At 45.0% G+C, this 17,126-nt stretch overlaps 1 protein-coding gene across 2 annotated transcripts in view; it reads left to right on the top strand.

Annotated features, from left to right (window-relative positions):
* The window catches only part of RPS6KA3 (ribosomal protein S6 kinase A3), a 126,585-nt gene that overhangs the window by 94,794 nt on the left and 14,665 nt on the right, over positions 1–17,126 (top strand). For both annotated transcript variants that reach the window (XM_067545010.1, XM_067545009.1), the window contains exons 17-19: positions 4,522–4,680; positions 12,006–12,167; positions 12,384–12,460. In XM_067545010.1, coding sequence (XP_067401111.1) covers positions 4,522–4,680; positions 12,006–12,167; positions 12,384–12,460 — 398 coding nt within the window. The remainder of the gene's footprint in view (positions 1–4,521; positions 4,681–12,005; positions 12,168–12,383; positions 12,461–17,126) is intronic.

The raw sequence follows: 17,126 nt of genomic DNA, 5'->3' as shown, positions 1-17,126 counted from the left end.
CTCTTACAACAAGGACCAGAAAAGGCTCAATCTCTTTGATCATAAGAGTTATTCCTTGGCTACATTGCAGTTTTGAATAGTGAACTATCCTTCAGGTGCTTATGTCAAAATATGACTATTTGAACTACAATAAATTTAACATCTTTATTGAATATCTACCACAGGAGTATCATGAGCAATTCAAGTCCAACATACAGGAAGCTCAGCTTTTAACATGGACTTTGTTACAGGCCTCCTAGATGCAGCCAATACCACAGCCCAGTCCATTTCCATTGTGATGCGACAAGCATCTTGGCTCCAGTTGTCAGGCTTCACTAGGGAGGCAAAGAGCACTGTTGAAGATCTCCCTTTTGAAAGTGACAAAGTGTTTTCAGAGTTTGCCAATGATTCCCTTCACACTTTGAAGGGCTCAATGGCCACATTTTGATCCCTCAGGACTTGTATGCCAGGAAATAAAAGGAAGTTTAACAGGTCTCAGAGGATGTAGAGATCTTGCCCAGCCCATTATTCTACCTTCCATAGGCCACATGTGCCACCAGCCAACAGGCCTAGATATGCCCCCTCACTCCCCTCCACCCCCCCAAAAAAAAAAAGCCAGCTACTGCCACAGCTTCTTCATCCCAACCATCCACGTTGTCCAAGCTCTAGTTCTGTTGGTTTGGTCGAGAGCCTGAACCACCCACTCGTTCAACAGGGATTTACCGCTGCCAGCTGCCTTTTACCCATTTGGATACCACCTGTCTCAATTTTGACCAGAATGGAGAGCATAATGTCCAACAAATGGGTTTTGGAGGTTGTAACATCTGGTTATCCCATCCATTTCACCTCCATCCCTTCCTCCCCACCCCGTTCGCTATCCCTTTTCAGGGACCCTTCTCACAGTCAGTTGCTGAGACATGAGGTTGATTCTCTTCTACGCTGAACTGGAACAGGACTTACAGAACCTGTTCAGCAGAGAGGAATCGGGCTTTATTCTAAGTACTTTCTGTATCCAGAAATGAACAGGAGATGGAGACACATATTAGATCTCAGATGTCTGAACAGCTGTGTGAAACAGCAGAAATTCAGGATGGTGACCCTCGCAGCTATAATTCCCTCCCTCATTTCTGTGGATTGTTTTGTGACTATCAACTGTCAAGATGCCAGTTGTCATGTTGTAGTTCACCCCTCTCACAAGAGGTCACATTTTGTAGTTAGCCACGACCACTACTGATAGCACATTCTCCTTTTGGGCTTCTCCTCTGCCCTAAGGGTATTCTCAGAGATCATGGTGGTCAAAGCTGCCCACCTTCATCATTTAGAGATAATTGTCTTCTCTTACCTCAACTTTTGGTTGCTTGGGGATCAGGAGCTGTGGTTAGCAATACAAACAATAATTTTCTTATTCCACAGACTAGGCCTCCAACTAAATCTTGAGAAATCTGGTTTGACACCAGTGCTGTGGATAGATTTCATAGCAGCTTCTCTGGATGTGGTGACAGGCAGTGCTTACCTATCTACCAACAGATTTCTCACCCTAAAGAATCTCATCTCAAGGCTTCTGCTCAGCCCTGAAACCTCAGTAAGGAATTGTCTTCAACTGTTAGGGCACATGTCAAAGTGTTTTGTTGTAATCCAAAATGCCAGGGATGACTCAGGGGAGTCTAGATATCAAACAAGCGTCTATCCAGGTGGGTTATGCAGTCATTCAGCTTGTGAAAGTACCCTTCCAAGAACTCCACAGGAGTACAGTTTACTCAAGATTCCCTTACCATCATGATAATATCAGATGATTCCCCCATAGGCGGACACATCTCAAAGAATTCCAGTTACTGCACAAAGTGAGTACCTCTTCTTCCCATGAGGCATCATGGAACATGCAATTTAATATTGACTTGACTCAATGAAATGTTTCAATGTACTACAACAAAACATTTCAGTGTGGGAATGCTGAAACAAAATGTTTCAACATTTTTTAATCAAAAATTTTTCACATTTCTACTTTTCATTCTGATTGAGGATGAAAACAAATGTAGAAATATCAGAATTTCCCACACAACAGAAATTTCAGTTTTCACTCAGCCCTAGTTATAATGTTTCACTTTAGAGGTGGCTGCATTGGAATGATAGATATTTAAGATACTGTTTATTTGCAGTGCAGCATCCTCAGATTTTTTTCTTGGGGCTTCTTCGGTTTACATCACAATATATGCCCAACTGTTTAAAAAAAGTAAAAATAAAAAACCACTACAGCATTTTTCAGTACAAACTACTTCCTGGGAATGGACACAAAGACCCTTGTGAAATTCATTTTCACTGATGTCAGGAGAAGCAGAACTGTGAATCATGCACAGCCAAATATGGAAGGTCAATATCCAAGCTAACATTTGAAACACTGGTTACTTTTAACTGATTACTGGTTCTCTGCTACTGTTCACCTAGCAAGAGGCTTTCAGATCTTGAAGGCCACTGTCAATGTAGCTGAAGGAGGACATCCAAGCTAAGACTAGAAATACTGGTTATGCTTACTATTTCAGATCTTTAATAGCACTATCATAAAAATTTCCCATTTCCATTTTACTTGAACTATTGCAAGCCTGCCCTGGAAGAAATCAGCATCAGTTTTAGATCTGTAAAATTTTACCATTTCAGTGTCCAGAATTATTTAATTCCTGTATTTTACATTTTGTATAACATTAAATGTCTTAACCCAAAGAAGTTATGATTACTGTTTTTAGTTATTTGAATTAATTAATTCAGGATTGAAGAAATGGCTATTAAATAATTCTTGCTCTCTGCAAAGAACTTGATTTCTATCATTTGTGTTTTCAAAAAACCATGCGCTTGTGAAAACGAGGGAGTTAATGGCTAAGTTTACCCTTATAGCTTTTTCTTCTGTATTTGGAAGCAGTCTTATTGAAAAGCATGCTTTCTACAATATCAGTTTTGTTTTCTCATCTCGATTATTATCGATAAAGCACATCAATAAAAAAGTACAAAATCCCTTTCCAAACTGATTTTAACTACATTCTAGTGTGTTTAAAGACATAGAAATCTGTCACTTTTAAACACTTGAATATCTAAAATCTTCCTTCATTTTGAAAACTAAAATTTGCTGAGTTTAATAGCCTATAATATAAAATATAATTACTTTAGATATTTTGAGGGGAGAAAAATAGAAACGACAGGAATTTCCTCTTGATTCATTCATTAGTTAATGCACAATATTATTTTATTAGAATGGATACCTTTATTTAAATTTAAAAGCGAAACAAAAGTCTTTTCACCATTTTTGGCAGGTACTGTAGGAGCGGATAATTCTAACATCTTGGAAATTGTATATTGAAATCATGAGGGAATGATTTCTCTAAAAGTACATTTCTGCATAATAAGAGGATCACTTAATGAAGATTTCTTTAAAACAGAAGCCAAATTTTGAATGAGATTGAAGGTAAAAGTCCAAGGAAGCACAATAAATATTAAGTGTTGTGGTATTCAGATATTAATGCTTTCAAAGTGCTTCTATGCAGTTTATAAGCTGCAGTGCCCCCTGATGGTAAGATGGATAGCTGGTCAACTGTTTCACCAGAGCAGAGCGCAGTTGTAGCTATGTCAGTCCCAGGATATCTGAGAGACAATGTAGGTGAGATATTATCTTTTATTGGACCAACTTCTGTTGGTGAAGGAAACAAGCTTTCAAGCCACACATTGCTCCAGAGCTTGTCGTCTCTCACCAACAGAAGTTGGTCCAGTAAAAGATATTACCTTACCCACCTTGTCTTCCCAGAATAGAAGCAGACTAAATGGACATAAGCGGAAAGCACTTAAACAATTTTTCATAATTATAAATACAGGATGAAGTCTTAATAGATTTCTATAAGCTTTTTAGAATAGACCATGTGTGCACAGTAACAGATTTTCCAAGAAATGGGATAGCAATTTATAAATGGACTTTGATTTTCAAGTATTAGAATGCTGATTGTGTCAATAAATTCTAACAGATTTTTTCATGCGCTAACTGCAGTCTCCCCAATTTATTATATAATATTAATTTTGAATGGTTCTTTTTATAGTGCCCTAAAATTTATGTTGAAATAGCTAATTTCTCGCAATTGCTGAACTTCTTTGTGGAATAGTTACTTCATTATGAAATTAGCTCTAATTCAACCTGAACAATAGCAGTCACAGCTTATTACCTCCACTTGACTGCATCCAGATTTGATATTCATTTAGATATCAAAGAAGCAATCTGAGCATTCCTAAATTTTACTCACCTGTTCTTTGTCTTTAAACTTTAGCCTAACAATTTTTACATATTATTCAGTTATTGTCCTCATTGTTCAGTGGATAAAGTTTTGTGCTCATTTTGAAATTTAAAATATTGTTCAAATAGATTGGTTTGGGAGTGGCAGTAATTCTACAGGTTTTCTAATGAAAAGAATTCTTTTGGGTTAGCTGCATTATCTTGACACCCTTTTAAAGAAGGGTAATAGAGAAGAAACCTTTTTAAAAGTTTACATGCTAATTTATTTAATTTTTTAGGTGTATGATGATGGAAAGTACGTATATGTGGTAACAGAACTTATGAAAGGAGGAGAACTGCTGGACAAAATTCTTAGGCAGAAATTTTTCTCAGAACGAGAAGCTAGTGCTGTCCTGCTCACAATAACAAGAACTGTTGAATACCTGCATGCACAAGGGGTAAGTCTTGAGGAAAGATTCTTGAGGAAAAGATTTAGAAATGCATTATCTAATATATACTGAAACATTTCTCCCTATCTGAGTTTGCAAATCTGAGTGGGACAAATCCACATCTGGGATGGATTCTTCCATTGTGCAAAAATTAAACAAATATTTCCTAGCAGATAACTATTCTGCATCAAACCTTTTCTCCAAAGCTGTAAAACTCCCCATATTTTCTGTAGTGGAAAGCTCCTTCTTTGAGTGCTTGCTTACGTCGATTCCAAGTAGGTGAGTGTGCGCACACAACGTGCACAGTCGTCGGCAAGTTTTTCCCCTACCAGTATCTGTCGGGTCGACCCAGGCACCCCCTGGAGCTGCACCAGGAGCATTGTATATAGGGCCCTGTTGACCCACTGCACCTTCAGTTTCTTTTTACCACCCGTGACGGTCGTTGGAGCTTCTTTCTCTTGCTGCGGCAAGCAATCCCTTAGTAATCTTCCTTTCATGGTTATCTGTAAATGGTTGAAATAGTAGTTAGTAAGACTTAATAGTTAAGCTATTTTGGGGGTCCCCCCCCTTCTTTTCTTTACTCTGATTCCAGGGATTTAAGCCATGTGGGTCTTGCCAAAAGTCTATGCCTAAAGATGACCCACATGACACCTGCTTAAAATCCCTTGGAGAATCCCACCAGATGGACAGGTGCAAAATCTGCAGGGACTTTAGACCCAGGACTAAAAAGGAGAGGAGGGTCAGGCTAAAGCCCCTCATTGTGGAGGTAGCTCTAAGGCCCCAGCCAGTGGGCCAGCAGGACCCCAGCTCCTTGGTGCAGAGCATTCCACCCTCCATGAGGGAGATGGCAGCACCGAGGAAATCGTCAGCACCAAGAGAATCAAGGCACCGCTCCCCTCTGGTACCGGAGTTGTTCTGGCACCACTCCCATTCACCGTGCCTCGCAAGAGGCACAAGAAAACTGAAAACTGATCGAGGGTGCTCTCCCATAGTGAGGTCAGTGTAAAGGACATCAGTGCAGTGCATGCTGGAGAGGGACACAAGGCACTATTCCATCGGTGGCAGCACCAGTGACTTCAGGTCCGCAGAAGGGCACATCGAGTCCGGTGTTCATGGACTCCCCAGCAAGGGAGAGCTTAGGGGAGAATTTGGATCTCCCGTCCACTCCGGACACCTTTGAAGCGTTTAGAGACGTGATAGCCATGATAGCAGTCTCCTGCCAGATTGGAGAGAGCCGTAGTTGTAAGACCTCCGGCACCTCAGAAGAGCGCAGTGCCATCTAGAGGCAAACCATCCATGATGCGGCACAGATCCCCATCACCAAGGAGCAGTTCTCTGGCACCACCATCCAGGTCAGCACAACTGTGGTTTCTGCGCTCGGACGTGAGGTCTTCTTACTCGGAAGCCAAGTCATATACCTTCTATTATAGCAGGCACTGCTTGAGGAAAAGCCGACGTGGTCAGGACTCTGGACAAGTTTCCTTTATGGGACCCTGACAGGCTCAATGGCAGCTGCCAGCACAGTGGCTCTCCTGGACACCTTGGGCTTATCAACAGGCCCAAGGGTCCTTTGCCAGTGAACTTGAGCCCCTCTCCTTGGAGAGATGCTACCCCCTCATCTTCAGGGAAGCCGTTGGTTGCCATGTGGCACCGAGGCCGGCACTAAGAGGGAGGGGTAGGTCACCACTGTGTTGGATGCAGGTGCTGTTTGCACCCATTCAGGGTGAGCCCCGCAAACCTGACGGGCAGAAAGATCATGCTCAGGGCATACTTGTCCAAGTCACTGGATGAAGCAGTGATGGAAACATGAGCAGGACCACCCTTCATGGACAACAGGGCGCATCAAGAGTTGCTGCAAAGGGTGACACAGAACATGTGGCTCCAGGCAGAGGAAGTGATGGAGTCAATGGACTCCCATGATGGATGTTCTGTTGCCTGAAGGTCCCTTAAGGGTGGCACTACCTTTCAACAAGACTATTCAATCCACCAAAAAAACTCTGGCAGACATCCGCCTGTATGCCCCCAACAGCAAAGGAGATAGAGAGGAAACATTTTACTCCATCTTGGGGCCACGAGTATTTGTTTACTCATCCGCAGTCAGGGTCATTAGTAGTGTTGGCTGCGAATGAGAAGGAGAGGCAGGGACAGCAAGGTTCCTCTCCAAAATCTAAGGACTCAAAGAAGCTGGACCTCTTCGGTAGGAAGGTCTCTACTGGGGGCTCCAGCTTCAAATTGCTAACCAGCAATTCTGAATTGCTACAATTTCAATTCATGGGACACCATGTTGAAGTTCAAGGTGCTGATCCCAGCCGATTCCAGGTCAGAATTTGCGCCCGTTGTCCAGGAAGGCAAGAAAGTGGCAAGGACCACATTACAAGCCGCATTAGATGCAGCAGATTCGGATACAAGGACTATGTCCTAAGCTCATGAGGAGAAGCTCATGGCTACAGGTGTCGGATCTCCTCCCAGAGATCCAACAGACTATTCAGGACTTGCCCTTTGAAGACTCTGGACCATTTTTGGAGCAAATGGACTCCAAGCTCCACAGCCTCAAAGAATTCAGGGTGACACTAAAGTCACTGGGCCTACATACTTCTGCTCCGCAGAGGAAGCACTTTAAGGCCCAATCGCCCCCATAGTTCTAACCCTCACAGTCCAGATAGAACTATTCTAGGAAGAGGGGCAGGAACTATAGAAAACCTCACACCCCCCCCTCCAACCAAGACCAGAGTTCAACGAGTCAGCCCTCTGGGCCTAAGCAATCGTTTTGAGGGTGCACCCAAGGGCGACTTACCAGACAAGTTTGCATACCCTCACCCCTGTTTATTGAATCGTCTGTCTCTGTTCTGTCAGGCGTGGACCTGGATAACCTCAGAATGATGGGTGCTGTGCATAGTAGAACTGGGATAGTCTCTCCAATTCTGTTCTTCTCCCCCACCCCCGTCCCTCTTCAGGGATCCTTTTCACGAGAAAATTCTTACATAGGAGGTGCAAGTGCTCCTGCGCGCAGGAGCAGTGAAGAAGGTTCCTTAGGAGCTAAGGGGAAAGGGATTCTACTCCCGTTATTTTCTAATCCCAAAGGCCAAAAGGGGTCTCAGACCCATCCTTGACCTAAGAAACCTCAACAGATATATGAAGAAGTTGAAATTTCACATGGTTTCCTTGGCCATCATCATGCCCTCTCTGGATCCGGGTACGCCACCTTCCACTTGAAGGAAGTGTAGTTTCACATATCAATAATCCCTCATCACAGAAGTTTCCGCAGATTCATAGTGAACCACACTTGTTACCAGTTCATAGTTCTTGCCTTTGGATTGTCAGCAGCTCCCAGGGTCTTCACCAAGCGCATGGCAGTAGTCGCCACATTTCTCAGATGACACTGGGTTCAGGTGTTTCCATACCCGGATGACTGGTTGATCAAAGACCACTCCAAGGCCCAGGTATCTCTGGTTCGAGCAATGTTCAGCGAGCTGGGGCTGAAGCTGAATATCCCCAAGTCAACCCTATCTCCCACTCAGAGGATAGAATTTATAGAGCCACACTGGACTCTGTTCAGGCCAGGGCACTCCTACCAGAGTTTCCTTTTCACAATATGAGCTCCATCATAAAGGACCTCAGATGCTTCCCTACCACGATGGCGCAAAATTTCCTAACTTTGCTCTGCCACGTGGCCTCCTCTATGTGGTTCAACATGCCAGGCTTCAACTCAGACCTCTCCAAGCTTGGTTGGCGTCAGCGTATCACCCAAACATGGACAGTCTGGACAAGGTAGTCTCACTCCCGCCTGGGATTATTGAGTCCCTCCACTGGTGGCTCAAGCCAAGTGCAGTCTGTGCAGGAGTACCCTTCTACAGGACACTGGTCACGGATGCTTCAGAGCTGGGATGCGGAGCCCATATAGGGACTTTCAGGACTCAAGGGCTATGGTCTCAATCAGAGCTCTCCCTCCCCATCAATGTCAGGGAGCTCAGGGCACTCCAATTGGCCTGCCGTACATTCCACCTCCAACTAAAGGGCAAATGTATATCGGTGATGACGGACAATACCTTGGCAGTGTTTTACATAAACCGACAGGGGGAGCACACTCCTCTCCCTTGTGCTGCAAAGCCCTCAAGTTGTGGGAAATCTGCATAGCCCACTCAGTCCACTTACCTATTGGGCGACCGGCTCAGCAGATCCTTCTGCATTCACGAGTAGTCCTTCCGACCAGATGTCGTGAGCAGCGTTTTCCAATTTGGGGAGTTCCCCAAATAGATTTGTTCACAACAAGGCTCAACAGGAAGTGTCAGCAGTTTTGCTTGTTCTTGAACCACAGTCCAGGCTCAATCACAGATGCATTCCTCGTGACTTGGGAGGGATGCCTCCTCTATGAATTCCCACTCTTTCCGCTCATCCACAGGGTCCTGCTCAAGTTCAAGAGGGAGGAAACATCCATTACCCTCATAGCTCGAGTCTGGCCTCAACAACACTGGTACTCAGTGCTGCTGGAACTCTACCATTGATGCTGGACCTGATTACTCAAGACCAACGCCGCCTATAGCATCCCAGCTTAGAGTCTCCCCACCTCACAGTGTGGAAGCTTCATGGCTAAACACCATAGAATCAACATGCTCAGAGCCCATCAGAGAGGTCCTCCTTGGTAGCAAGAAGCCATTCACCAGGGTTGGATACTTGGCCAAGTGGAAGAGATTTTCAGTCTGGTCATTGTAGAAATGTACCCTCCGGACACAGGCATCAGTACCCTCCATCTTGGACTATCTGCTGCATCTGAAGTAGCTAGGCCTGGCAATCTCATCACTAAAAGTACACCTAGCAGCAATCTCTGCATTCCACCCAGGGACTCATGGCTGCTCATTCCTTGACTTTAGCAAAGCTTTTGATACGGTCTCTCACAGTATTCTTATCAGCAAGTTAAGGAAGTATGGGTTGGATGAATGGACTATAAAATGGATAGAGGGCTGGCTAGATCATCGGGCTCAACGAGTAGTGATCAATGGCTCCATGTCTAGCTGGCAGCTGGTCACGAGGCGGAGTGCCCCAGGGGTCAGTCCTGGGGCCGGTTTTGTTCAACATCTTCATCAATGATCTGGAGGATGGGGTAGATTGCACCCTCAGCACGTTTGCAGATGACACTAAACTGGGGGGAGTGGTAGATACCCTGGAAGGTAAGGATAGGATACAGAAGGACCTAAACAAACTGGAGGATTGGGCCAAAAGAAATCTGATGAGGTTCAACAAGGACAAGTGCAGAGTCCTGCACTTAGGACGGAAGAATCCCATGCACAGCTACAGACTGGAGACCGACTGGCTAAGCAGCAGTTCTGCAGAAAAGGACCTGGGGGTAACAATGGATAAGAAGCTGGATATGAGTCAGCAGTGTGCCCTGGTTGCCAAGAAGGCTAATAGCATATTGGGCTGCATTAGTAGGAGCATTGCCAACAGATCACGGGAAGTGATCATTCCCCTCTATTCGGCATTGGTGAGGCCGCATTTGGAGTATTGTGTCCAGTTTTGAGCCCCCCACTACAACAAGGATGTGGAGAAGTTGGAGAGAGTCCAACGGAGGACAACAAAAATGATTAGGGGACTGGAGCACAAGACTTATGAGGAGAGGCTGAAGGAACTAGGCTTGTTCAGTCTACAGAAGAGAAAAATGAGGGGGGATTTGATAGCAGCCTTTAACTGCCTGAAAGGGGGTTCCAGGGAGGATGGAGCTAGGCTGTTCTCAGTGGTGGCAGATGACAGAACAAGGAGCAACGGTCTCAAGTTGCGGAGGGGGGGGGTTCTCCTTAAACCACATGCCAATAACAGGGAACAAAACCTCCATTCCCTAGACATTAGGAGGGCACTGGCGTTCTATGTTGAAAGGACGAAGCCATTTTGCAGATCAGAACAACTCTTCATCGCGGCAGCAGACAGAATGAGAGGCCTCCCAGTATCCTCGCAAAGGATTTCATCGTGGATCACATTCTGCATTAGGACCTGTTATGATCTGGCAAAAAGACCTGCCCCTGCACTCACAGCTCATTCTACAAAGGCGCAGGCCTCCTCGGCAGTCTTCCTGACTCATGTCCCTTATTCAGAAAATCTGCAGGGCAGGAACATGGTCATCAGTCCACATGTTCACCTCACACTATGCCATCACACAACAGGTCAGGGATGATGTGGCATTCAGCTGAGCAGTGCTCCAATCAATGATTCGGTAAGCTCTGATCCCACCTCTGGGAGCTAGCTTGTGAGTCACCTATTTGGAATAGACATGAGCAAGCACTCGAAGAAAAAAAAAATGGTTACCTAACTTTCGTAGCTGTTGTTCTTCGAGATGTGCTGCTTATGTCCGTTCCAAAATCCACCCGCCTAGCCTTCTGTTGGAGCCAGCCGGCAAGAAGGAACTGAAGAGGTGGTGGGTTGGCAGGGCCCTGTATATGGCGCCATAGCAGTGCGACTCTAGGGGGTGCCTGAGTCGACCCGACAGGTGCTGCTAGGAAAAAAGCTTTCCGACTACTGTGCATGTGGCACGTACACACACCTACTTGAAATGGACATGAACAACACATCTTGAAGAACAACAGTTATGAAAGGTGGTTACTGGGGTTTTTGAAAGATGAAGTAGGTTAGAGGTGGGGGAAGGTTGATGTGGTGATAGTTGGAGTCAAGAGTGAAGAATCTTTGTATTGTAAAAGAAGGGAGTTTGGTGGATAAGGACAAAGATAGAGTAACGTTGGGAGCCATGGAGACCATAAGGTGGGAAATAGTGATGTCACCGAGACAAATGGAGGGGTTAGATGAGGAAAACAGATGAGATGCATCTGTATCTGTGATAGGAAGAGGAGGAAGATTTATAATTTAAAAACTCATCAATGTTCGTTTGTCTGTCTGCCATGGCATCCCATTATGTATGGTAACAGTCTTTGTGACAAATGTTAGTTATATTCTTGAACTCATATTTCAAAAAACAGTTGTCAGTAATTTAGCCTGTGTGATCTTTGTTTCTCCAAACTCTATAGCTTTAGGAACTTTGAAGATGAAATTACTTGGTGTTCATCATCATCAACTCATGTGTCAAACATTACTTTTATGCTCAAAGTGCTCAAATTTGAAAACTGGAAACATTATTGTTCTCAAAATGAACTCGTGTATTCCACAGTTCTGACATTCTGGGTAGCCAAAAACGATGTATTGTAATGTACTGGAGTTGATATTAAAAACATCACCTTCTTTAAAGTCCATTGCTAACTGCAACTTAAAAATAAATTATTAAGCAGTGGAATAGGTATTTATAATAGAGACACTACTATGCTATATTTTATTTTTTGTTTTTGTGTTTTTATTAGGTTGTTCATAGAGACCTGAAACCTAGCAACATTCTTTATGTTGATGAATCTGGTAACCCAGAATCAATTCGAATTTGTGATTTTGGCTTCGCAAAACAGCTAAGAGCAGAAAACGGTCTTCTGATGACTCCATGTTACACAGCAAATTTTGTTGCTCCAGAGGTAAATAACAAGTTGTGGTTTACATGCCTTCATTTTAACATTATTTATTTAAATATTGTTTCTCCATTATTGCATAATTGTAAAATTTTCAATGAATTAAGCTTTTGAAACAATAAACAGTTGAGGTCTTTGAGGTAATATGATAATAATGTTGATACCAAAATTATAATAAACTGTGCTGTTTTCTGTAGAAATTAATATATTTGCATTTCACAGGTTTTAAAAAGGCAAGGCTATGATGCTGCTTGTGATATATGGAGTCTTGGTGTCCTGCTTTATACTATGCTTACTGGGTGAGTTTGCAGAGATGAAGTGGTTTTTTTGTCTGAGAATAGTAAATCTATATAAGCAAACAAAATATTGACTCTGGGTTCAATCCTGCAAGATTCTAATATTCCTAGGAGGTGCTGAGTACTCTCAACTCCCACTGGTTTCAGTGGGAATTGAGGGTGCTTTGTACTTAGTAGGATCAAGCTCTTACAGTCTGATATATAAAATAAATTTCCCTGTAAGTTTGCTTAACTCTTGTTAAATTCAGTCAAAGATTATATCAAATGTACATTTTGTAGCCTTGTGATGATTTAAGAGTAAGAATAGACTCTCATACACTGTTAATCTACATGAAGTAGAAATTTCTTCCCACCAAAAATTCTAAGTGCTATACATATTGAAGGGAGTATATATATAGTTAAAATGTTACAGTGATGCTTTGAAGTTTGATTACTCACAAGAATGAATCAGATCACTTCACACAATGCAGTCACAATGATATATACAGTACAAATGATTTGCATAAAAGAATACATTAAGTAAAAGTTTATCAAGCAATCATTCCAAAACCTAGCTTTGAAAAATATATCTTTCTTCTTCAAGTGCTTGCTCATGTCCATTCCATGTCAAGTATGTATGCGCCACATGCACCAGTGCCAGAGATTGTTTCCCTTCATGTTATCCGTAGGGTTGGCTTTAGTGCTGTCTGCAGTGGTGTGCGTATGCACCGGTATAAGGGGCGCCGTCAGCCCCTCACCCCCCCCCCAGTTCCTTCTTACTGTCCATGATAGTGATGGAACGTCCTTGCCTTTGCAAGCATACTACCAGTAGTTTCCTCTGTAACTTTAGTGTATATAGCTCTAGTTGATAAGTTAATTAATTAGAATTAGTAGTTTAGAGATGGTTGTAGTTTAGTCCCACGGGGGACATAGTCCCAGGGAAAGGGCATAACCCAATCCTCAGGCTTCAAACCAAGTGCTTCATGTGAGAAGCCCATGCCCATAAACAATCCTCACCAGAGCTGCTTAAAGTGCCTGGATGAGACCCATGCCCGGAATAAGTGTAGGATCTGTAGAAACTTCAGACTATGCACTAAGAAGGACCAGGACATTGGATTAAGAGCACTCCTGATGGAGTCTGCTCTTAGACTGGACTCCGAGCCAGGTTGCTTGGACTCCACACCCAGCATATTGGCGTCAACTCAAAGCACCCTGCCAGCACTGAGTTCATCCCAGCACCAGTCACCATCCCCAGTGCCAAAGAAACAACATAATAAGTTACACACCGAAAGAGGGCATTCCCTGGCCTCTAAGAAGGAAAAAAAAAAGGGATGGGGGAAGGTGAACCGAATCTTGCGCTGGGCCACTTGTCTTCCCCGGAACTCGGGTCAGCTATGACCTCACTCATGAGAGCTCCCAGTCCGACCCGGGACCCACCTCCAACTCCTGGGAGCAGTAGGGGTACCTGGCACCTCAGCCGTCCACACCCAAGGTTTTTCAAGAGGTCAAGGAGTTATTCTCTTTCCCTGTGCCACCCGCTCTTCTGGAGGAGAGACCTCCGCTGGGACAGCCGGCTAAGAGTCTGCCGAAGGGCAAGCCCATGATGGGGCTCCTGCAGAGGTCCCCAATACCACGATGCACTCTGTGGCTCCTCGTCAATCACCGACACCCCGACAGTGGTTGCTAAGACCCCATTACCGGTCCCCAGAGAACTGCCACTGACGGCCAGATGCCTGATACCAATTACTAGTCCCCAGAGTCTCGATGCCAGTCACCAGAGTCTCTGCATCGATCCCCAGGGCCACATCATTGGTCTTCAGAGCACCGCTACTGGTCGTTGAATTACCATCGCCAATGCCCAGATACTTGGCACCAATCAGCAGAGTCCCAGTATCACTCCTCAGAACCGAGACACCATACCTCCCACGACAACAGAGAGGTGAAGACAAGGTCGGCACCACCGTGGTCACTGGGAGAGGATCCCTTGGACTTAGAGGGAGGAGATTACCTTACCCAGGAGTCAAGTGAACCCAGACATGGGATTCCCTCCTGCCCCAGGGTCGCAGGTGCAACAATCACTCTCTGGAGCATCTGAGAGACATTCGGCAACAGTATCACACCTGCCCTCCAGCTTGGACGAGAAGCCGGACCAAGCCACAGAGGCAACAGTGGTAGTCCTGGAAGTGGCAATTACAGCTGCAGAAAAACAGTCACCCACTCCACCTTTACCTGCCTCATCATCATCATCAACTATGAGGCAGTAGCGGGACCATCTTCCGCGGTCCCACAAGATGATTTCAAAGCGCACCAGGAACTACTCAAGAAGGTAGCTGCAAATTTGGGCTTAGAGACAGAGGAACTGAAGGAGCCTGATGATGCACTCTTTGATGTCTTGGCGGCGGCAGCCCCTTCTAGAGTGGCCCTTCCCATCCATGAGGGGGTCATTAAACTTGTCACGACCTGGCTAACCTCCTCTGCTCCCTACTTGCAGGCAGGCCATGAAAAAATAGTATGTACCTGCCAAGGGGTTTGAATATCTGTATTCTCACTCATCCCCAGGGTGGTGGTATCAGTTGCCAACGAAAGAGACAGGCAGGGACAGTCAAGCTCATCCCCAAAAATAAAGAAGCAAAGAAGCTTGACCTTTTTGGAAGAAAGATTTATTTGACTGCTAGCCTCCAACTTCACATATTGAACAAGTAAGCCTTGCTGGGGAGATATGACTATAATATATGGTATTCCATGGCCAAATTCACTGACTCACTGAGTCCAGGCAGGAGTTTGTTGTTATATTGGAGGAGGTTGAAACAGTTGCCTGAGCCTCTCTCCAGGAAGCCTACTCTGTGGCCAGAACAACGGTGTCATCTGTCTCAATGAAAAGGGCCTCATGGCTGCAATCGTCTGGCCTGTCTGCGGGGGTCCAACAATCCATCCAGAATTTCCCCTTCGACGGTGCAGCATTGTTTTCCAGCCAGGCTGCATGGGTTGAAAGATTCCAGGGCCGCACTCTGTTGCTTAGGTCTGTACGCTCCATCTGCTTCCAGGAAGCACTTCAGGCCACAGCAACCTCAGCGATTCACAGGCCAGGCTAGGAATGAGCCCTACAAGAAAAAGAACAGAGGCTGTAAGCACCATCGAGGTCAACCCCCTGCCAGCACTTCCCAGTTGGGCTGAAGCCACTACCCACTTGGGGACAGCAAGCCTTTTGAGGGTATGCCCAGGGACAGCCTAACAGACAACACAGGATCCAAACATCCCCTTCTTTTCAAACCACCTTTTACCCTACCTCCCTGCTTGGGCGTCTATAACGTTAGACCAATGAGTGCTAAGCACCATTGCAGTGGGGTACTCCCTGCAGTTCATTTCAGTCCCTCCTTCCCACCCCCAATCCCTGTTCCTCTTCAAGGACTCTTCTCATGAGTAACTTCTCATCCAGGCGGTACAAACTCACCTACATGTGGGGGACCGTAGAGGAAGTTCCCCTACAACTGAGAGAGAACTCCTGTTACTTTCTAATCCTAAAGACCAAACAAGGCCTACATAATGGATCTATGTCACCTCAACAAATATCTGAAGAAGCTGAGGTTCTGTAGGTCTTCTTGGCTCCCATCATCTCCTCCCTGGAGACTAAAGGACACATATTTCCATATTTCTATTTTCCATGTCCATAGATGGTTTTTACAGTTCATGGTGGAAGATAACCACTACCAATTCATGGCCTTTCCATTTGGCCTATCAGCAGCACCAAGAGTATTTACAAAATGTATGGCGGTAGTCACAGCCTACCTCAGACATCTGGGACATCAAGGGTCACTCGAGAGTTCAGGTCCAATGCAGTATTGCAGTATTACGGCCACCTGTCAAGTGGTAGGCCTGCTGATAAATGAACAGAAATCAACATTAGTACCGGTGCAAAGGGTAGAGTTCATTGGGTCTGTTCTCAACTCTATCCGTACCAGAGTATTTCTACCGCAAGCCAGACTTCAAACCATGTCAGAGCTGATCACCCAAGTTACAGCTGACCCACTCACCACAGCAAGTGTTTGCCTCAGACTGCTAGGTCACATGGTAGCATGTACTTACATGGTGCAATACGCAAAAGTCCGCCTCAGACCCCTCCACATGTGACTAACATCTGTTTATTCCCCGGCAAGGCACAACCTGGACGAGATCCTTAGGATTCCACCTCGAGTACTTACCTTATTGGCATGGTGAATGATTCTTGCCCACATAGCAAGAGGGGTTTTCCTTTTGTGGTCCCCCGTCTGATGCTCTCCTTGGTGTTGGATGCCTTGGACTTAGGATAGGGAGCTCATCTCAGCTCTCTCAGGACCTAAGGCCTCTTGTCCTCAGAGGAGCTAGTATTACACATAAATGTCATAGAGCTCAGGGCAATTCGACTAGCCTGAGAAGTGTTCCTTCCCCAAATGTTGGGAAAGGTAGTACAGGTGTTGACAGACAATAGCATCAATATATTATGTCAACAAGCATAATTGAGATCCTCTGCCAAAAGGCCCTCCATCTGTGGGACTTCTGTGTGGAGCATATGATCCACATAGAAGCCTCACATCTGTGAGAAGCACATTGGCAGATCACCTCAGCAGGTCCTTCTTTTCTTGCCAGGTGTACCTATTTGCGACCAAAAAGAACAGGAAATGTGACCATTTCTGTTTCCTGCAAGGCCTCAACA

This window comes from Emydura macquarii, unplaced genomic scaffold (assembly GCF_026122565.2).
Source record: "Emydura macquarii macquarii isolate MOO-44397 ecotype Brisbane River unplaced genomic scaffold, CSIRO-AGI_Emac_v2 contig_1043, whole genome shotgun sequence".
NCBI lineage: Eukaryota > Metazoa > Chordata > Testudines > Chelidae > Emydura > Emydura macquarii.
This window is presented reverse-complemented; position numbering and strand designations above follow the sequence as displayed.